Source organism: Lonchura striata, chromosome 2, assembly GCF_050655825.1.
Source record: "Lonchura striata isolate lonStrDom1 chromosome 2, ASM5065582v1, whole genome shotgun sequence".
In the NCBI taxonomy this organism is placed as follows: Eukaryota; Metazoa; Chordata; class Aves; order Passeriformes; family Estrildidae; genus Lonchura; species Lonchura striata.
In genome coordinates this window covers 42,201,846-42,224,554 of record NC_140704.1, presented here as the reverse complement: position 1 = coordinate 42,224,554, position 22,709 = coordinate 42,201,846, and the positions used below count along the sequence as shown (strand labels likewise).

Genomic DNA, 22,709 nt, shown 5'->3' with positions numbered 1-22,709 from the left:
TGGAATTTTTTTATTTTTTTAGCTTTTAAATAAGAACGCGAATCTGAGTTGGTTGCTCTCACATCTTCTTTGTAAGCAGTATGAGCACTGCATCTTACAGGCTTGGGTAACACCCCATGAGTAAATTCATTCTTTTGGTACATACTGAAAAAGCACTTGCCCTGAAATGGACACCTTTGGGTATAACTAGAAAGTGGGTGAAAGAAATTATAAAAGCATTGAAAAAAGGATACATATGGTTAAAAAAAAAATGTCAGTGCTGATAGACTCATGAAAGGGAGAGGGGGCTGCAGTAGTGAAGTTGTACTGCAAGGTGTACCTATGTCTGAGGCCTGACATGGGAGAGAGCAGAATTGTAGTTCCTCTCCACTTCTTGAATGATCAGGTTGCTCAAATGACTTAAAATAGTCACAGTAAACTTTAATATCTCTAAAATAGCCAGAAAGTCTCACTGGTTATGGATTCACATTCATGAGGTACTTTTCAAGTTAATTTTGATAAAAACAGTAATAAAACTTACTTCTGAATTTTTATATTGATTCTGATGTTGAATGTTCTGAACACAGAGTTCAAGATGCAGTAAATACATGAGGAATGCATTGTTTTCACCTCTACCCCAATGCAGAGCAATATTCTGCAATAACCTATCATGGGTTTTGTGTTGGAATGGGGCTGATGTATGTTACACTTCCTAGAAATATTATGCAGAGGTTTTCAAAACATTCTGTTTTAACATTACTGAAGTATCCAAGAGTTTCACAACATCTAATTGCATGGAACATCTTGGCTCAAAACTCATCTAAACAGAACTTTATGGGCAGGGTTATAATGTCATCTGGGGAAAAAAATTGTTACCCTTTTTTAACCTGTTGAGAATGATTTCATCCATTTTTTTGTCTCCCCGTTAAAATGGTAAACAGACATTTCTTAAAGCAAAGAGGGTTTTTTCCCCTTACTATATTCCTGATACTTGCTTCTGGGTCTTGCCTCTTTAGTATGCACTTCGAGGTCTTTTTCCTTGAGGATTTTCAGTCTGTTCATGCAATGAAAGTGAAACATGTCATGTTTTTCTTCTCCTGATTTTTGTCTGCAACTGCCAGAGTGTTTCATCCTAGGAACATCTCATTCAAATTGTTGTGGTTGCTACATCTGACTTCTATTGTACATGCGGAAGCTTTGTCCCTGGATATACAGCCTTCACAAAAACGGTTTCTGTGTATGCCTGAATGATTCTGACTATATTCACTGTTCTCTGAAGACATAAGCATGAAAGAATGTGCTGCACTTTAGAAACAGGAATGAAGGACTTCAAGGACTCCTAAAATTGCTTATGCTCTTAAGGTTCTCATGAAATCATATCCTGAGCCTTGTTGCAGAAACATCCCTGCCTAGTTAAATGTGGACTTGATGTCATGATTATATGTTACTGTCTGTCAGTGGCAGCTCTGACTTAAAAGCTTGGTGTCCTCCACCTTGACTCACAGTCTTTCTTTCCACCTTGATAGTTCATAGGTCTGCTGGTTAACTTTTTGGCTTTTCTCTAGCTAGGTAAAACCATAATTACCTGGTTGAAAATAATTTTTCATGCCTTTTTCATGCCTGAATTTCACAGATCTGGCACAAAGGACAGCCACCAAGATGGACCTTGGATATTGTGATTACTAAAATATTTTTCTTTACATATTAGGGGTTTTTGCCATGGTGGTGTTGCTGGTAACTGCTAACAAAGAAGGATCGATTCCTGCCATAATCATTCATGTAAACAGCACCCAATATTCTCATATTGCAGGCTATTAAAGCAACGAAATGGGAAAGGAAAAATTTATGATAACTCAGTTCTATCATAGATAGAAATGAGCTACTTTTAGTAAGCCTGCTACATTTTGATACAGAAAGTTCTATTTGATTGTGTCATCCTTGACTGTTTTGATTTTTATTGTTTCAGGTTATTACCCATAAACTTGAAATTTAGTAACCAAATATAGAATTTGCTGTGAAAACTTAGTCATGTTGATGATGGAAGAAACCATCCTACATACTCTTAAGCTTTGTGTAGACTACTGCTAATGCTGAGGAAAATGCAGAAAGCATCGAGTAAAAAGGAGATAATGAAAATGATAAAAGGGTATCTGTAGTTACTTAACTTAAGCATCCATCCTGTATTAACTGTAAAGTGTTTATAGAGCATTACAGTAAAAGCTTTATTTTTCAAATTGACACTTTGCCATAAATTTGATACCCTGACCTCTTTACCAGTTATGAAAAACTGGTGCTTCTTTTCATTCCTCCTTTTTTGCCCATTCTTAGTATTTCAATAACAAGTGAAAGGGCTCAATGAGTTGTCAGAAGACACATGGTGTTTTATGGGATGAGGTTTATGTAAGACCTTAGAAGAGTGAACTTTATGTTGCTTATATTTAGATTTCAACATATTGGCAGTTTAAGTTCCTTTGCTAAGCACAGTACCGCAAAAATACTTTATGCATAAACAAGAGGGTAGAATCTGAGCTGCCTTTCCAATAGTTTGGGTTTTTTTATTACAGTGTAAGAGTCTCTTAAATTTGAACTAGCTCGACTTTCTGGGTGCTTGTAGCTGCATTATCAGCTGAAAGGCCCTGAAAATCCCAATGCTGTTCCTCTAGGTACTGGGAAGAAAGAGTACAAAATTATCTTCATTAATTTGTTTTTCTTTCTTTACTTCTAAATTGCTGAAATTAATTCTGAGTGTCAGGAGAAGAGGGGGTTAAGGTTTTTGAAAGATCAACTTCATTCTAAGCAGATTTAAGGGTAAATGGTAAAGCTTGAAGTAGTTTACCAGTGAGTTCACTCGGTGTTTCAGCTTTTTAAGTTTTTGAGCTTGCTCCCTAGCTAAAATCTTGTTAGTTTTCAATATTGTCTGCAAAAATTAATTCAAAAATATTAAATACATTTGTTTCCTGAGACCAAGACAAACAGATGTGCAGCTCTGTTGTTTGTGCATTCAGTTACTTTCCCATAATCCTTCCTTTGCAAGTGACTGTCTATTTGTTGTATAACCTGAGCATTGGCTTCCTTACTGATGTAATTTTTAAGTCCAGATAATTCTTTTTGACAGGAATTCTCCACACTCCTGTCACTGCTGCATGGTTTTTGGTCTGTACTGGGAGTTTTGATTTCCATACTAACACCAAAATTCTTAGTGAAAAGCTGATTTTATATTCAACACTTTAGAAAGGTTTTTGCATGTCCTGTCTTGGTGGGTGAAAAATTTTTGATAGGCGATCATGTAGCAAATGGTATTGTATTCATTTACTCTGGTTTGGTGTAGTTCTGTTACCTTTTTGCAATCTGTTTGCAAGCCCCAGGTTTTTTGGTTTGCTGTTCTGCCACTGAGATTTTCCACGGGTCAGGACAGCTAGATCTGCAGTGCTGGTGTATGTGGGGAGGTGCCTCCATTTAATGATTTCAAGCTTGCTACATCTTCTAATCCATGCATTTGTATAACTCCAATGTAGGTAAATTGTATGCTCGAAAAGTAAGAGAATGAGCTCCATTTCTGTACATTTATATCTCCTAGATAGAGTTATAAGCAACTTCTGCTGAGTATTTTTATGTGGTAAAGCTTCCATTTTTTAAATCCACATTACAAGCTAGAAATCAAATAGACTATTCAACTGTTTCAGTAAATGCATCATTATTAGAATATATGTTTTCAATTCTTCAGCAGTATCTAAGTTTTCACAAACTTTTTGTATGTCAAATTTGTAACTGGCTGCAGATTCATTAATTGTATTGCATGGAGTCATTTCTCACCAAGCTGAATAGGGTTAATGGAGCTGACAGAAAACTCCAAAATTGGTGGTACAACCAATTTGCCACATTCTTAATTTGGTTTGATCTGAGTAGTGGAGGTGAATGGATGGTTCAGGCTCACTGTACCTCTGCCTCTATTTGATTCTCAGTTCTTTTGAAAGTTACCCTCAAGCAATTCAAGTAGTGCTGACAGTAAGATCTTGATTCAAATTAACATTCAAGCAGCTAAGGACAAGCAGTATTATCCTGAGCTACACATAACACAATGTTCATTCACTCAGTAGGTGTCAAAATATAGTAATAATTATTAATTGTTATCCTTTCTTATGCTTGCAACCAGGGTCTCAGTACACGTGCTCCAACCAGCCAGTGTGTTAGATCCTGCCTGGTGGCTTGGCCCCTGCATGTGGTGGTTGCAGCTCCATATTGTCAGATGTTTGTGTGTGTATCCCTTTGTTTGCATTATTTATTACTGTATTTATTCATTAACATAGGCGACTGATAGTCCCCACTAATCTTCTAGTCTCACACTAATCACCTTGACTTTCACTAAGGTCATTCAGTGGGTGTCTCCAGGGCTTTCCCTTACCTTCTGGTCTCCTTCCCTAGATGTGTTAAAAGAAGTGTGGAAGTGTGTGTGGAGGTCTGTTGGCAAAGAGGATGACTTCTTTGAATACTTGGCAGGCCAGCAGCCCCCTCACCCCACCTGCTAGTCTCTGATTTTTCCAGCCTCTGTTACTCCAGATGGTTTCAGACGGATGTGAAGAATGTAACTAACCCCAAATTGAAGACGCAAAGAATCGTCCTCTGCAATGCTTTGCCCTACTGCTGGTTATTGATTGTTTTAGCATGCATGTGCATGCTGGCTATGTTACTACATGGCCACAAACATACACAGGTTAAATTCCAATGTATAACACCTGTAAAGTACATTTGGTAAAAAATTACAAACATTTGGGCTGCCAGTAGATTTATTTCCCACTTTTTGAAATAGCAAGCAGCTGAGGCCAGTGGACCTCCTGACCCCTCAAAATACAAGATTCTGCTCTTGACTTTTTATACAAAAAGACAGGTGGGAACAGAGTGTAAGGGAAGTGGTGGGTGATGAGAGCAGGTGGGGTCTGCCTCTTCTGGCAGTGGGTAGCTCACTTACAAAGTGGAACTACTGCTGGAATCTTTAGTTTTCTTTCATAACTCATCTCCATTGCTGGTGTGCACACTGTTTTGAAAGGTCCATTGCTTCATTTTTGACATTATGTAGCACTTACAGCTTTATATCACAGAAATAAAAATGACAGACCATGTAAGCAATGGATGTTCCTGTATGCATTTAGAAGACACATTTGGCACAGATGTACAAAAGAAATGATACAACTATATCCTTCCAAAGTTATCAGAAAAAATATTCAAATAGATTAGATAAATGTTTGTACTTCAAGTGTGGACAACATCTAGCAATGTGGTAAATATTTTCTGGAGGCAAACAAAGGATTAAGTCTTGGCCATAGGTAACTAAATATTTTTTTCCTAAAATAGTATTTCTAGAAAATGCTCACATTTTTTTGCTGAAAGCCTTCACTGTTACTGTTTTAGTTCGGCAAGTGCAACAGGACAGAATTGCAAACATTGTTTTAATTTTAAAGCTTCAGCTTGATGACTGTATTTGTCAAACTATACATGTATGCAGTGCCTCTTGTGAATTAAAAACTAAGTGTTTGTGAACAGTTCTTGTAAGTAAGAAAAGAAGGAGTGGGCAACTTTTCCATTCTGATATATTTTCCTAAATAATTTTCTTAAGTATCCAGGTGCCTCCTAGGAAATACGGTTCCGGGACCATGATCTGTAGATGTCACTTCTATTTCATTATGGCCATATCCCTGCACTGTTTTCTTGTTGATGTGTTGCAGCTTTACAGTTCTGTGAATAAATAAATAAGATCTTTAAGGTATTTTCTTTGCTGATTTAGTGTTTTTTCTGAGAAGAAACAGTACACAGACTTTCAGCTTAGGGAAAATAGTGACTGGTTTTGTTTCTGACCCAAGAGTTAAGAATGAAAGTGCCTAGTTGAGCATGTAACTAGCAGAAAGCTTGACTCAGAAGAGTGGTGACCTAGCTGTTGTTTAATAATTTACCAGAGTAATTCATAGCACTAGACACAATTTGTGTTATTGTTAAACTTGGATTTCATGGTTACTTGCAGGTGAAATTACTTTTGGCTTGTCCCAGATTTAACTTAAAGATCTTACTTTTAAATAAATGCATAGTTTAATGAGGAAGCAGAATACTTGGATTCCCATTTTCCTATAAGGTGCTAAGTTCCTTCATTTCTTAGGTTGCATGAGCACATACCATGGGAGGACATACAACTACCTGTTCCCAGCTCCTCAATTAAAATTATGATAACAATTTGCATGGTCCCTCCTTATAACAATTCCAGTGATATGGTGGGTCAGGAAGATTATTTACAGAACAGCCAGATACCAGTGTAGAGGAGTAAATAATACTGAATAGCAGTGGGCCTGAGTGATTGGATGGTTAATCTGTTCTGGTCAGATACGGTTTGGGGCTTTTTTCTTAAATGTCCTCTCACAGGTTTCTATGAATCTGAAAAATGGTGCTTGTAGTTGCATTGTGCATTCCCAGAAAACTGTCTGTGTCATATCATAAACTTAAGGAGCAATGTAGCTGTAGTAGGTCAGTCCCTTGTGGAGAAGATGCTTTGGGTAAAGAACTTGTGGGGCTCGAGCTTTTATTTATTACTGATGTGTTGTGCACACTGAAAAACTGGACATTAGTAATCTAATGGTCTTTCAGCATTAGTTGTTGTATAACTAATACTCTGTGTTCAGTCTTGAAAATTGTGTAACTAACTGAAAAGCAGTTCAGTGTAGAAAAAGAGTACTAGAGAAAGTTGATTTGGTGACTGACATCCTCTTCCCTGCGAGGAATGGTCCTGCAGTGGAAGCTTTGCATTGGTAGTCTAAGCCACTTCAAAACCAGGTGAGAGATGGAAAAATAAGATTCTGTCTTAAAACTAAGGGTTAAATTAGCACCCAGGAAGAGCAGTACCAAATTGCAGCACTGGGCTAGGCAATGCTGCCAGCTGAGTCATTCCCCCTGCTCTCATGGTCAAGCTGGCAGTACCAAGATAGTAACTGACAGCTGGAAAAGCAGCTTCTATTGAGGGAATTGCTGGTTTGTTTTCCTCTGGGACGTTCTTTCTAAGTTCATAATTAAGGTCCTAGGTTTTTGCTTGGCAAGATAAACCTGTTTATTTTTCACTTTTTAAATTTAGAGTAATAATCAGTTCAGGTTAGGCAGGTGAAGGCAGAGCTTACTGCTTTTTGTGGAAATAATAGGTTTGTGCAAGTTTATGTATATGCAGGCAGACTTCCAAAGGAACTTGAGAGGAGGCTGGAAACTCCAGTGATTGTTACATATCTTGTAAAGCTTGTTGGGTTGATGTTGAAGGTTCATGTCTCCAGATCAGTATGCTGTGATAGGGGGACACAGTGGAAAAACTGCTCACCCTTTGAAGAATGCCCCTGTTTGTGATGCCACATTTTATAAAGTCAGGAAAAAATTAATTCTCTCCCACTGCAAAAATAGTGTTCTTCACAACGTGTGCTTAACGTGGACTCTCTTATAAAGAGCAGCAAAAGAAATGTCTTCAAGGAATCAGTTTCAAAAATTACCATGCTGCTCAAGATGTTTTTATTCTGTATTGCTGTTGTAGGTTTGGATGGTTATTCAGCTGGCTTCCTGCCTGGTGTCCCACATCACTGCTACACCTTAAAGAGGCTGAGGACAAAATGCTAAAATGTAAGTCTTTGGTTTTGAGTAAGTTTCACAGATATAACTAGATTTTTTTATAAATTAACATTAAATATAATGAGATAAGTTTTTCAGTATGTCTTTTACACTGTGATGAAATAAACAGGTTTAAAATTACATTTTTATTTTTCACTTATGTAGATATTTGATTAGAAGCTATCTCCTTTGAAAGGAGATCTCTATTTAAAACAGTCGTTTCAGTAGAATGTACTTGGTATTTTGTCATGTGTCTAGCAACACAATTTTTTCCCCTTTGTTCTCCAGGTATTGCAAGTATATACAATAAACAATACGTGTATATATCTAATGGAAATAAAATATGGACACTGACGTTCTCTCCAGACCTTTCAAATAAAACTCCACTTGTTCTGCTGCATGGGTTTGGAGGAGGTGTTGGACTGTGGGCTCTCAACTTTGAAGATCTCTGTGAGAACAGGACCGTTCATGCTTTTGACCTCTTGGGATTTGGACGTAGCAGTAGACCACACTTTGACACTGATGCTCGGGAAGCAGAAAATCAGTTTGTGGAATCCATAGAAGAATGGAGAAAGGAGTTGGGGCTAGAAAAAATGATTTTACTTGGACACAACCTAGGTGGATTCCTGGCTGCTGCTTACTCTTTAAAGTATCCATCAAGGTATGTGAAAATAAAGGAATAAAGGGATTCCTTTTCTGTATTTGATTATTGATTTTAATACAGGTTTTATTTCATCAAGCTCTTTATAGATAATCTTTATGTAGATGACTGTGATGATTTAAAGAAATTATATAGAATTCTAAGACCAAAGTATTAATTGTGTGGTTTGTTTCCAGGTGAAGGAAATAGGTAGATATGGTAAACATGATTTTCTGTGTACTTTTCTGTACCTCTTAAGTTTAGTACCCCCTTGCCATATTATAAGGTGAAATAGTTGTGAATGTATTTATGGGTGGATGTTTTTGTCTCAAAGATAGTTTTGTGAAGGGAAAATAGGCCTGTTTCTGCCAAACTTCCCACTCTTATGCATAACATTGAAGTTTCTGAATATAATTCCCCTAGGTAATTTGTGCCTATATGCTAGCAGTCAGCCTGGTGCCAGCAGAATGATGTAAATATTATGTTAGTGACTCTTTGATTTAAATTGTCTGTATGCCTTCATATTTCTTTGTAAGACAACCCATCTGCAGCAGTTCTCTAATTATATTTCATAGGCATTTTCTGCACCATGTTTTGTCCAACAGTTAATACATTTTTTTCCTCTTAAAGTAGTAATTTGTTTATTTTATGTATCTGGTTATAAGTCCCTTTCTAGCTGACCTAGAATCTCACCAACCGAGGCAATTCTGTATCAAAAAATGTCAGTGCCTTTGTTGGGATACATTTAGTGGCCTCCTATGAAAAACGGAATATTAGCTTAATTCTCCACATCATATAGCAAAATCTTTATTTTACTAAGCATACCTTATTCTTTTCTATTCATGTCAAGTGTTACTGTTTCTTTGTTTCTCACCTGGATATATTTGAAGTAATTTCATGCATTGTCTTTCGCTAAAATACTTTGCTTTTTTCTTTCTAAATGGACAACAATTAGCACAAGTGGCTGGAAACGATGTGTGAAAGTAGATATGTTTCTAAATCCAGAACTGCAATAAAGATATAAACCTATTATCCTTTTAAACCAACTTCTAGCTAACTGTAGTTGGCTTTTTGTAGGGATCACTTATAATTACCTTACCTCTTTTTCCAGAGTATCTATAAATGGCACTGTCCTATCCCTTTGGGATTGGATATTGGTTTTGCCCACTGTTGACTTACATCAAAAGTGGTGCTTTATTTTTATGCCTCACTATGCTTAAGTTGGGGTTAATTAATTTGGAGATGTTTCAGTTTGTGTCTCACATTACTAATGTTTCTCTGAAATTAAACTAAGACCACCAAAATAACAAATTGACTGTTAGGGTCTTAAAAGAGCATTGAATCAAGTGATAAATATAGTACAGCTTTCAGCCAGGTTATCTAAAATTGCATTAGAGGCTTAAGGGATTCTGGATACATATTGTTAGGAAAGTAGATCTGTTTCTCCAAGCATAGATGATCCGTTAATTTGCTACACTGTACCAGAGTCCATGGAAAATCCGAGGCTACTAATCCAAAAAGATTCCCATTTAGCATATTCCCAACTTGAAGTGGGCCATGATTTTCAAATAGTGCAATTTCTGGACATTTACTTTGGAAGTGATTCTCATGGTCAACTTCCCATTATCCTGGGTTATGCTTTAGGCTTGTTTACCAAAAGGAGAAATGCCAAACAGGAAGGAAAGTATTAAGAAAGGAAACATGAAACAAAGGTTACTTTATTTTTATTAATTTGTTTGCCATATTTTACTTAATACCATAGTTTGCAGTGTGTGTGGCTGTCCCTGAATGGCTCCTCATGGCTTGCTCTGCTGTGCCTCTGATCTCTCCTGCTTGGTTTGTACAGTTAGATTCTACCTTGTCCTCTCTTTACTGTTGCTGTTTGCTGCAAGATGCAGCTATGCTCATAGCTGAGCCAACAACTAAGAAACGCCTTTGTGATGTTAATTCTTTCCAGCCCTTTATTCCAAGCACAGTTGTTTTGGTTTCCCAACTGATCATAACCTAGAAATAACTTTTGGGATCACTTCTAGCATTATTTTAGGCACTATGAATTTTTCTGTGTTAATATATGATCTCATGGCTTCAACAGGGAAGGAAGTAATGAAGGAAAAAGATAAAAAAGGTAAAAAGTTAAAGATAAAAATATAAAAAACATAGATGGATTTAGGTTAGATAAGACTTCTAGGATCTGGTCCAGCTGTTTGCCCAGCACTTCCAAGTGCACCACTAAACCTATGTCCTTAAGCACTGCAGTCACACATCTAAATACCTCCAAAGATGTGTACTCAATCACTTCCTTGGACATAGCATCATAAAATGGTATAGGTGGGAAGGGACCTAAAGGATTATCTGGTTCCAACCTCCCTGCCATGGGCAGGGACACATCCCACTAGACCAGATAGAACAAGACAGCCCACTCCAATTTCTTCCTTTCAGTGAAGAAATTTTTCCTAATATTCACTCTAAACCTCCTTGAGGCCATTTCCTCATGTCCTACTGCTTGCTATTTGGGACAAAAGACCAATCCCCACATTGCTAGAACCTCCTGGCAGGTAGTTGTATAGAATGATAATGAGAAAGCTGAAATGGAAAATCATCTTAAAATGGAAACTATAGTTAAGCGTCACTTTTTCCCAGAAATCACCACAATCTAGGACATGTAAGAGTAGGTGGTATTATGGAATTAAATGGAAAAGGGACAATTAAAGGGAAAGGGACAATTCTAATCAACCAGGATGAATTACAATTTTGCTTGAGGGGGACCCACAGCACAAAGTGGTCAATAGTTGCATGTGCTAGAGACTTGTACAATGCTCTCTGTACTGTATTCCTTTGAGTAATAATTTTACAAATTGCCTCTCTGATGTTTTCTTTCATGACCTAAAATCAATAAATTTGGAAGTCTACTGCTAGTTTTACTCTGCCTTTTTCAGTTCAAATTTTACTTTGATGATTTTTCAGTTAAATTGTGTCTCTTCTTTGAACAGAGATCTTAGACTTCTAGAAACTTCACTTTAATGAAACAGATGCAATTATCCTCTTTTCTGTCAAATTAAACTGCCTCTGCAAATAATATTGACTGAGCATTTAGATTAGGCTATTTTTAAAAACAGAAACAAGACTATCCTTCCTCTCAAATGTTTGTGACGGTGGGTATCTGTAATATACTGAATTTCTCTTTGTGACACATGCTTCCATGTTTCTGGTTCATACATATGATTAGGTGCAATTCACTCTCTAATTAGTAATTGAAATCCAAATGGTTGATGAATCAGAAGCTAGGTAATAAGCCTCTGTGATAGAAGTAACTAAAGTAGGCTGTATGTATGTATCTGTAAAACAGCACATTTTCATCATGCTTAGGTAAAGAAAAGCTACTGTACTTTAAACTGCTGAACCTTTTTTGCCAACAGGGTCAAGCATCTTATCTTAGTGGAGCCATGGGGTTTTCCAGAGAGGCCTGACAATGCTGAACACGAAAGACCAATTCCAATCTGGATCAAAGCACTAGGAGCTATATTGAGTCCATTTAATCCATTAGCTGGGCTAAGAATAGCAGGACCCTTTGGTGAGTTTTAGCTACTCTTAAATACCATTTCTGTTTTGGTTAAACATAAGCATGGAGCAGACAATACATAATGATAAGCTTTTTTGCAAGTCTGTATCACCCATGGAGGAAAGAGTTGGAGGAGAAAGTGGGAGAGGTTGAAGAAAGTTTGAACTCTTTTATGAAAGAAGGCAAGCTCTTGCTATTAGAAGTACTAGAACAATAGTCTACAGCAAGCTGCACTATATGATCTGTACAGGCTTCAGTTATAGTGAGTTGCATTATGCAGGTGTCTGTTGGGGAACCCTGACAAAGAGGTGTGAATATGAAAGGGTTTTTTTCTGGTTGCCTCTGGTCACAGTCCATTTAGCTTCCCTTCTAATTCCAGTTTGATGAGCAAATGGGATTTCCAAATTCTTTTAACATTAGAAGGCCATCTGTCATAAATGCAAAAGTCTTTGGCCTGAGTTTAGAGAAGCTGAACCTGGGTTCTTTCCATTAGCCATTTTCTTACCACTCTAGGAAATCTGGTGGGCCTAATTGATGTCCTGCATTATGGTGGTTGTTCATATTTCCATTTCTTCAACAGCACTAATGGAATGGTAGATAAACTCTCTATACCCTAATACTGGGCTAGGTAGGGCTGACCAAAAATACTGTGATTTTAGTTCATCTGGGGAATGGGGAGATGAGTGTAATAAAATCTGAAAGTCATTATAGCTATTCCTTCTAGAGAAGAAAGAGGTTATCTATTTGTTACTCTCTGTGCTACTGAATTATCTTTCGGAGAGGCTCGGAAAAATATATCCTTCAGACCCCTTACAAATATAATTAACTAACCTCTTCATAATTTTTGGTATTTAGTCTGAAGATAAACTTATGAGATTTCTAGGCATTGTTTACATTTAAACCACATCTGTTTCCTAAATCTATTTCTATAGAATATATATTTCAATATGCTGCATATGCTGATTTGTTTGTTTCTTTTCAATAGTGTGACAAATGTAGTTTTTCAGACAAGCAACATGTTTTGTACAAACAGATTTTTTTTTTTTAAAGTAAAATGCTAATTTGGCTAACAAAAAACCTGGAAAATATTGAGTGACATGCACTGATTTAATGTGTTCTATCCAATAACAAGAGCATGCATAAATCAATCCACATGGGCAAGTTCAAAGCTGAAATTGTCTTCCTTAGCAATAAGTGAAGCCAAACCGTGCTGCAGAAGCAGACTCTGTCCTGGCAAGGTGTCCCCACACTTAGCCTCACTTATAGGCTGCTGCAGAGGGCAGTGCCTTTAAAAATTTTTCTGTTTCTCACTGCACTGGTAAAAAAGTTTTCCATCACCAACTTAAGTTCTTGACAGGTGAAACCTAGTTTTTGGGGAAGGGTAAGTCTAAACACTGTGCTGCAAGTAGACATCAGACCTAGCCTGATGAAGGCAGTGATCTGAACCCCGGTTTCATTTCACGTGCAGATGTGTGTAAGCTGATGGGTGGACATTGAGCTGTTTGAATTACACTCTAAAGCCAGTTGTTCATATTCAAAGATATGAGTTCAAATGTGAGCCATGTTCAGTGGGATATCACAGTAGTATCACATGGATATTTAATCAGACCCACAGGCGAATACTTAAAACTGGGATCCAGAGATATTTTTTTCCTTTTTCCAGGTAGTTAATTTGCATGTTTTGCTTCACTTAACTGGAACAGTCACCCAGGAGTTTCACAGTTTGGTGGGGGTTTGGTGCTTAGGTTGGATTTCTGAATTCCATTCCTAGAGCTGGATGCCTGAAAATTCCTCACGGCAACAGAAATGTCAGTGGTACCACACCCTTTTTGTGGAGATCTGTGTATTCAGTGTTAGAATTTCTTACAGTATTTTCATAGACACTGTGGAAAACATCAGCCAGATAATTCATAATTTCTTCAATAAATACTACATCAATGGCTTACAGTCTGGTTTCTTTCCAAAATTTGATCCAAGGTGCCTTGAATCCTTGTTTCATTCTCCCCTGTAAATTCCCAGAGGAAAAATGTTTTAGAATTGGATCCACAGACAAAGCACCTCTTATCAAAACAGAAAGGGAAGTCTAAAATTTGGTAACACTTCTTGCCACAACCTCTCTGGTAACAGCAAGGCAAGGGACAGAATTAGTCTCTTTTTTCCTAAGTACTCTTATTCCAAGCCAGCTGAGTTCGCTTGCCTTCAAAAAACCCAAAAACACAGAAAAAGAAGTCCAGCAATTGTACTCTATGTAGGGAAAATAGAGCAATGCCAGTTGCTATATTTTTACAAAATCTTCATTGCTTTGGGAATTAAATCACTGTTTCATAAGGGAATTATTTTCTCTTGCACTGTATTAGTTTTCTAAATCTGTTTAAAGCATGCGTAAGGGCGTGTTGCAATAATCTCCAGGTTACGAAAACATAGATCACTGTGACAAGGTCTACATAAATAATACCAGGCCTTTGCCCAGGACTGGGTGGGAAGAAGTGACATCATCATAATTTTATAGATTAACAACACTATTAAGTTCCTGCAGTCTGGAAAAGGGGAAACATAACCATGAGTAGTTACACTTAGTTCAATGTCCACGTGGAGACCAGTGATGAGCATCGTTCCTCACAGATCACTGCTGGGATTAGCTGTTAGGCATCTTTGTCAGTGACATGGGCAGGAGGAGTGAGTGTGCCCTCAGCAAGTCTGCTGATGGCACCGAGCTGTGTGGACAGCAAGCTGTAGGGGAGGGATGCCAACCAGAGGGACGTGAACAGGCTTGAGAAGTGGGTCCATGCCAACCTCATGAAGTTCAGCAAGGCCATGTGCAAGGTTCTGAGTCAGGGCAGTCCTGACCTCTTCTGAACAGAGAATAGATTGAGAGCAGCCCTGAGGAGAAAGACCTGGGATGTTGGTTGATGAGAAGCCCAAAATGACCCAGCAATGTGTACTTGCAGCCCAGAAAGCCAGCTACATCCTGGGCTGCATTAAAAGCAGTTTGGCCAGCAGATTGAGGGAGGTGATTCTCCCCCTTTGCTCTGCTCTCATAAGACCCTATGTGGAATACTGCATCCAGCTCTGGGGACCCAGTATAAGAATGTTAGAGGCATTCCCCTTGGAGATAGTCAAGAGGAGGGATATGAAAATGATCAGAGGGCTGGAGCACCTCTCCTATGAAGACAAGCTGAAAGAGTTTGAATTCAGAAGAGAAGAAGACTTTGGGGACACTGTGTAGGAGCCTTCCAGTACCTACAGGGGGCCTAGAAGAGAGCTGGAAAGCAACTTTTTACAAGGGTCTGTATTGATGGGACAGGGGTAATGACTTCAAACTGAAAAGTCTAGATCAGATATTAGGGATGACTAATACTCTTAAACTAAGATTAGCCTTGTGGCGAGGCTCTTGTCCCAAAGATCCATCTGGTCAATGTATAACAGGCTTCTTCCCTAGAGAAATTGTTCAGAAAAGACTTAAATTTAGAAGGCCTGAACTGGCCCCTGAAAACACCCATTTCTCTACTGGCTCGTTAGGAGAGCATAAGGACAATGGTTTTCAGCATTAAGTCTTTTCATTTATACCAGTAATTGTGTCTTAAGTTAAGATTTCTATACCCATTTTTCATCATAGGCCTCTGTTCTTTCAATCACACACTAGTTAGATGAACTAGCTTCAGAAGCAGACTATTCTGTAAGAGGAGAAGACAGACTTAAGCAAGAAAACACCCCAGCTTTTTCAACAGTGCCTTCTGGTCCTGAAAAGTGTAGTGCATTTAACCTACCCAGTGCTGCCAGAGCAAGGAGAATATATTTGTATCACGTGAGACTAAACTGGTGACAAAAAGACTTGGCCCTTTGGCTGGTCCCCATTGTAGGTTTCTTCTATTGCTGTGGTGGCCCTATTCAAACATTCACCATATGTATTTGGTGAGGGGAGCAGCATAAAATTCTTTACAGTATTATATTTAATTTCTGTTAAGTGTAATTCCGTTATGTTTCCCTAAGACATGCAAGTGGTAAAACCAAATACAGGTTTAGAAGCCACAAGTTTCAAGGGGATGTATTCTCGGGGCTCTAATGAAAGGCATTAGGCAATCTGATAAAGTAATTGATACACATTCCTCCTCTAATAGCGTTTCCTGTTTTAACAGGATTAAGCCTTGTTCAACGTTTAAGACCAGATTTCAAGCGAAAATATTCATCAATGTTTGATGATAACACTGTGGCTGAATATATCTATCACTGCAATGTACAGTCACCCAGGTGAGTATGAATTTCCCAGTGTATGTTTTGAAGTCTGGTGTTCATTTACTGAATTCCTGCTACTCCCTCCAATGGCCATGGCAGCAGTGTGCATGCTATTTTTTTTTAATGGTGGCATTTATTAGATTGAAGAAAAAAGGTACCATTGCACTTTTTCTGAATTCCAGATACTGATAAATGTAAAAAGTATCCTAATTCTATATTTATTCTCAATTTGTGCTAATTCTGTGAGAGTTTGGGCATTTCATTTAGTTAAATAATTGTTAGAGAATTTTAATGTGTGAAGAATTTCCTTAAAAAATAAGGCATTTCACTCTTTTAAGTGCTATCGCTCAGTCATGCAAAAACATGGGCTCTTCCTGTTGAAAATTATATGTAAACCTTGCAACTTACTTTTCTTAATTGTTAAAAACCAACCTCATGTACTCTGTGCTACCAAAAGGCATGGATACTCCATTTCAGATAAAAAGCAGGTCCAATGGCAACTGAAATTGTTTTTACCCTTTTGAATGCCTTGAAGTGGTGAAACAGCTTTCAAGAACATGACGATTCCTTATGGATGGGCAAAAAGGCCAATGCTGCAACGGATTTCACAAATGGACCAAGACATTCCTATCACAGTGGTCTATGGAGCACGTTCATGTATAGATGGAAATTCTGGCAGCACTATCCAGTCTCTGAGACCAAATTCCTATGTGAAGACAATAGTAAGTTTGACTTCTAAAGCAGTTGTTTGTCTTTTGTGCGGATTTAAGTCATATCTATTGTGGCCAGGTTGGATGGGGCCCTGAGCAACCTGGTCTGTGCATAGGTGTCCCTGCCCATGGCAAGGGGGTTGGGACTAGATGAGCTTTAAGGTTCTTTCCAACCCAAACTATTCTATGACTGTTTTTTCATACCAGCTCTGGAAGTGGTGTCACTTTTGATCTAGAGCCTGGGGTAATAATTTCTGTTTTCTGTAACAGAGAAAAAACAAATGTTACATCAGAGGAAACCTAGACAAAAGTGTTGAGTCCCCAGGCTAAGAACAAAACTTACTGTAGCACTAGAAGCCAAACTAGATCCATGAGCAAGGTGGTGCTTTGTTTTGTTCTACTGCATGCGAATAGAAGTAGGTATTGTGGTCACTGTGTTTCAAACCACACCAGTCCTACTGTTTACTGTTTCCATATATATATATATATATATATATATATATATATATATATATATAAGATAGTAGGGAGGCTCTCACAAACTCTCTTCATCTGTCTAGGTAATGCATTTGTTCCTCTGATAAGAGAGTGGTTTGTACCTGGCGCTTAGGATCTTGTGAGCATCTTTCTTTAAGTCATTAAAAAAATACTTAGTGTTGTCTTACTACCTAAGACATTTTTGGTTTGAGGTATGATATTGTCATTTAAAAAGTGCATACTTATAACTTGATGTGATTGTGCACACTGCATTTTTTATCGTTGATTTCTCTAAAAACAAACTAATTTAAAAGTATTCCTCACATATTTTCACATCAGTCAGCTGTGATAATTGAATATGCATACATGTTAAAATGCTGTGAGGTGATAAAATGTTTGAACACACCAGCTGTGATGTTACTGATGTCTTGAACTATCTGGACAGAAGTGTACAATATATAATGTTGATTGCATACTATAACAAGTCACCCACATTAAATTTTATAACTTGATATAGCTGAATTTAGAGCTGGAACTCAGAGAAAAGACATTGTTATCCAACTGTTTTAAGTGTGTTAAAGAGCACAGATACATTTAATAAATATTGACATCCAGACTGAAATTGTCACTTAACTGCTTAACCAGAGAGAGGGAGTTGTAAGAGAAAGTCACTGTTAAAAATTGTATAATATATTGCTGGGATAAGCGTATACCATACAAGGAGACTTTTTCCACTCTGGTCAGGGACTTTTAGAAGGGACTGTGGAAAATGGTATTGTATTGTATTCCAGGTTAAAATTTTGCCAAGCCACATACAGGTTCTAAAAGGTAAATTGGAGTGGTAAAATTGCAGGCATGCTCAAAAACCCATAGGAGGGCAAGGGCTCTAATGAGACTGAGATGTGGACTGGCAGTGCCATGCTTGGTAAAATGCACAGAGATTCTGTCGTTTTGTTACATGCATTTATTCATAAGTAATTTTTACTTTGAGTTTCTGGGAGTTTTTAACACAATAACAGCTATACTTGTAGGAGGTTTGGTTAGAGACTTAAGGGAGGGTGTTTTAAGGAGGGGAGGGGAAAATAGTTTTTTTTTAAAGATTAGTCTTGGATTGACAGTAAAATAGAAAACAGGCCAAGTACCTTTGCTGTATACTGTGGTGACAATTTACTTTGTAGCATTTTTACAGAGAATAACAAATTCTAGAAATAGGCTATTTTGAGTGGAGAGTGAAGGGAATCAAGATGCATCAGAAATTTGATATGCAAGGATATGATTTGATATCTGCTAAATTTGATGTGCAGTGACTTGTTCACGCTTCAGTGGTGGGGTTTTTTTTTCAACAAGGTGAGCAATAGTTTTGCTTTCTTTTCCTGTGTAGGAAAGTTTCTTTACAAGGAAAGAGTATTTTGGTATTTCTTATGTTTAAAGTGTTTTTTAGGTTGTATGATGCCAACTCTTAGGTAATTTGTAAAAGCCAGGTTCTTCACCTGTCCCAACATTTATATTGACATGCTTCTTCACCTTTATGCTGCAGGCTATCCTCGGTGCAGGTCATTACGTGTACGCTGATCAACCTGAAGACTTCAACAAGAAAGTGAAAGACATCTGTGACTCTGTGGACTGAATGTCCTCTGTTCTTAGAAAGTCATACCATAGATAGCGTTTAATGGCAATACTCTCTAGGAAATCACTAAAGAATGCAGAGCTAATGGAATAGGCTCTGTTTACACACTGTTTCTTCTAAGAAGTCATTTGCACACTTAAACCACTGAGTGCCTATTTTTGGGGGGAATGAAGAGGTTTGAAGCTAACTTTGTATAGCTTTTTTTTTTAATTGTCCTGCCAGGTACAAAATTACATGTAACTTTTGAAACTGGAATTTTCTTCAAAATTTAATTGAATTTTGCACATTTTGAACTAAAAATGCTGAATTCTCCAACATGGAGAACTGTATCAATAGAGATACAATGTACAAAATTTAATTTGGGTTCTTTATGAACATTCGTACTTTTTAGCTGATGTTTCATAGCCAGAATATGAAACTGCACGTGTATTTTATTTTTGGAACCCAGAACTCCATATACAATATTTTAAGAGGGTTTGTTTTTTAATTGGAGTGGTAACAGCTTATGAAACTGATTTTGGGAAAGGGATGGGGCCAAAATAATGAGCAATGTCTGTCATTGAAATATGTTTGTTAGTTTATAAGAAATTGAGACTCAATATTGGGAAATCCATCTTCTGTTGGATTTTATTTCCATTTATTTTGAGGCATCCTTTTCCATCTGTGCAACTTATACGGAAGACTCAGTTTGTAAGAGTCGATGATGTCACCAGCACTCACGCTTCCATAAATATTTTGATGTGCAGATTTCTGTGATTTAAAATACAGAAGATGGCTTGTTAGTTATTCCACCTATTTTTAACACTTTACTGCAAGATTTGTTGCTAGTCTAAATCTAACAGTTGTGGGTAAACTGATAAGATTTAGATTAGGCCTAGGAAATATCCACCTGGATAGTGAGCCTATTTCCCGTTTTCTTTCAGTAGAAAGCCTAGTCCGTATTTTAGTGAATTCGAGCTGAAGGAGAGGCAGAGGCAAAATTTTGATGTTCTCTAATTGGGAACTACAAAAGCTTAATGTATTTTATTTAACATACAGCCTCCTTATAGGAAGGATTATTATTGGAATGAACAATACCACTGTAATGAAGTACAATTACATGTTTTGGAGATTCTCTATATATTTTAATTGAGTATTTCAATATCAGAGATAGTCCAGTTTCTGCTACTTTTTGCATTATAGTTCGATGTTAGTACTTCACATGCCTAGTAAATTATATTAAGAAAAATACTTTGTCACTTTAAAGCCAAATAACATGGTGGTTTGTTTTTTAACAAGTTTACGTAAAACTGTTGATCTGTTTTTGAATATTCAATTGACTACTGAAGAGTCTGTGATACTTTTATACAGAGAATTTGAATTAATGATAGCACCATCTTAAAGCTTGAATTATGTGCATTTTTTTCTCAAATTAAGGAATCGTTGCACATATTTATGATGTGGAAGGCAAAGATACCTAAAATATTCAGGAGATAATGTGATTATGCTCCCCAGTAGAACATAGTCTCTCTTACTGAAGGAGATATTTATCTATATGGTGCTATGTAAACATCAAACAGTTTTTGTGACTGCCGTGACTGGTAGCACTTCATATCTAGCAAGATAAATATTTTAATTTAAAAAAAGTATTGAATTAAATTACTTTTTCAATTAGCAGATGCTAGAACTGTAAAACAAAATTTTGGGTTATTTGCTAAAATCTTGAAAATGGAAAATCAGAATTATCAATTATCAATTCAATTTTTTAATATAAGCTATAAATTATCAGTCATGCCACCATTTAGGTGGATGCCTTCAGCATGTTGGTTATTTTTCACCCTTTTCAGTGTCTTATTTTGTATTTATCAACTTAAACAGCTGGTTTAGTTGTGCATAAAAACCTAATGCAAAAATAAATTTTGACTCTCCTACAAATAATAAAAGGTGAAACAAATTATTGGGATTTTGTGATAGCACTTACTGATGGGAATTGTAGATTCCACATCAAAAGTTGGAAGTAGGGATAAAACTTGTACACTGGATGTGAATATTGTTTTAAATGTACCTTGCTTTTTCAGCTTATTGTACTAATAAGACTTATTGCTTATGTTTTGCACAATAAAAAAATTCTTAAATGTTATATTTTATTAATGTTAAGACATTATATTGCTTTTTTAAAAAATTATGTGCAATTAAACCCTGGAAATCAAGAGTTATTACTAGGTTGAGGTAAATTATCCAAAATACGGTAAAAATACATTAATGCTTATTCTCAAATGTCTCAATGTTCATAGGTTCCCTTGTATTTAACTGAAGCTGGCAAGCGTTTGTCAACAAGTAGCTGCAAGTTGAGAATGCTGTTTGTATGTATAAGGAAAAGGATTCCATGTTATCTTCCAGGAAGTATTAGATGCTACTGTGAAGATCAAGATGGAATTCTGAATGTCCTGCTGTGTGCAACATAATCTAATCAAATACTTTAATAAATGTCATAGGAGGTGCTGAACAGAAAATGAATGGCTGAAAAGACTTGGGAGCTAGACCTTTTGTGAGTAATTACTGCCTGGAAATAATCTCAGTTTCTCCAGAAGTTCTGTTTCAGTGCAGTGACCAGTTGTTAAAATGTACTGTGGTGAGCACTGAATGCTGGTGATGCTATTTTTATTACAGCACTATAAAATAAGACAAGAATAATAGACATAAAGGCACCCAAAGATCTATCCCATTCTAACATCAAAATGAAGACAGCTGTGTACCAGAAGCTAGAGCATAACAAAAATAATCCAAAATATTAATAAAAATTTGAGATAAACTGCTTAAATCTCCAGGACACACTCTTCCTGAAGTTGTGATAATATTTATTTAAAGTAACTTAGTAATATTTTGTTTGCCATGGCTGAGTTCATCTTGTTACTTATTGAACCCTGCCAGATTAGATTTTAGTTTTGAAAAACTGATTTTCAGAGAACTTGTTGATAAGACTCTATAATAAAATGTTTGCAACCATCACAAGGAAGCCTCTGTTTGTATCTGATTGTGAAATAAAAGTGGAAAATGTGAATTCATATGTGTTGATCTTTGAAAAATGTGTCCAGGCAAGAGAAATGTCATCATCTGGTTTCACTTGGATTAAATCAATGCTGGCCTTTCATTTTACAAGTTATCTTTTTAAGGTTACTGCAACTGTTTGTGCTGAACTGATGTGCCAGTCTCTGTCTGAAATGCTTTTTGTGGTCATTGTGGTTCCTTAAATTCCCAGTCTTTCCAGATCACAGTTACTCAGCTTTTTCAGTGGGATGAAAACAAGACTAAATGCAATAAAAATACCTGGAATTAATGTATGGGCAGATATTTTCAGGAATGCCTGTTTTGTTAGCATTCATTAAAACCTGAACCTACGGAATCTTAAGACTCACAGTCAACTACTTTTAAATGGGTAATTTCTTGGGGCTCCTTGGCACATCTGTAATTTTGTTGGGTTCTTCTGGCCATTTGACCATCAACCCATCCTGCAGTCTTTGAGCATGGCAGCACAGCCATGTTGCCTTGAAGCCTTCATGGAGGGATTTATGTTTTGTAGGAAACACAAGTGAAACTTGTGAAAGGATGAGGCACTACAGGAGCTGAAGGGAGACACATTTTAGTGGGACTAGTAAGATCAGAACAGGACACAGGTGTGTGCAGCAACTGCCTTCTGGTGTTAGTGGAAGCAGATGGAAATGGATGGAGCCTTCAGCTTTTCAGGCAGGTGGTGGGCAGACCAGTGTGGAGAGCAGAGGCAGGTGGCTGGAATGACAGCCTACAGCACAGGGAACAGTAAGAACTAGAAAAAAGTGAGGCAGCTGGAAACAGCAAAATTCAGCTTAAGAGCTTTGGGGTGAG

The 22,709-nt window shown here is 37.1% G+C and overlaps 1 protein-coding gene across 1 annotated transcript in view; it reads left to right on the top strand.

The window, feature by feature from the left end:
- The window catches only part of ABHD5 (abhydrolase domain containing 5, lysophosphatidic acid acyltransferase), a 28,112-nt gene extending 6,224 nt beyond the window's left edge, over positions 1-21,888 (top strand). The window contains exons 2-7 of the mRNA XM_021525882.3: positions 7,529-7,614; positions 7,891-8,263; positions 11,659-11,813; positions 15,938-16,049; positions 16,570-16,756; positions 18,759-21,888. Coding sequence (XP_021381557.1) covers positions 7,529-7,614; positions 7,891-8,263; positions 11,659-11,813; positions 15,938-16,049; positions 16,570-16,756; positions 18,759-18,848 — 1,003 coding nt within the window. The 3' untranslated portion in view covers positions 18,849-21,888. The remainder of the gene's footprint in view (positions 1-7,528; positions 7,615-7,890; positions 8,264-11,658; positions 11,814-15,937; positions 16,050-16,569; positions 16,757-18,758) is intronic.
- Positions 21,889-22,709: the final 821 nt, after the last annotated feature.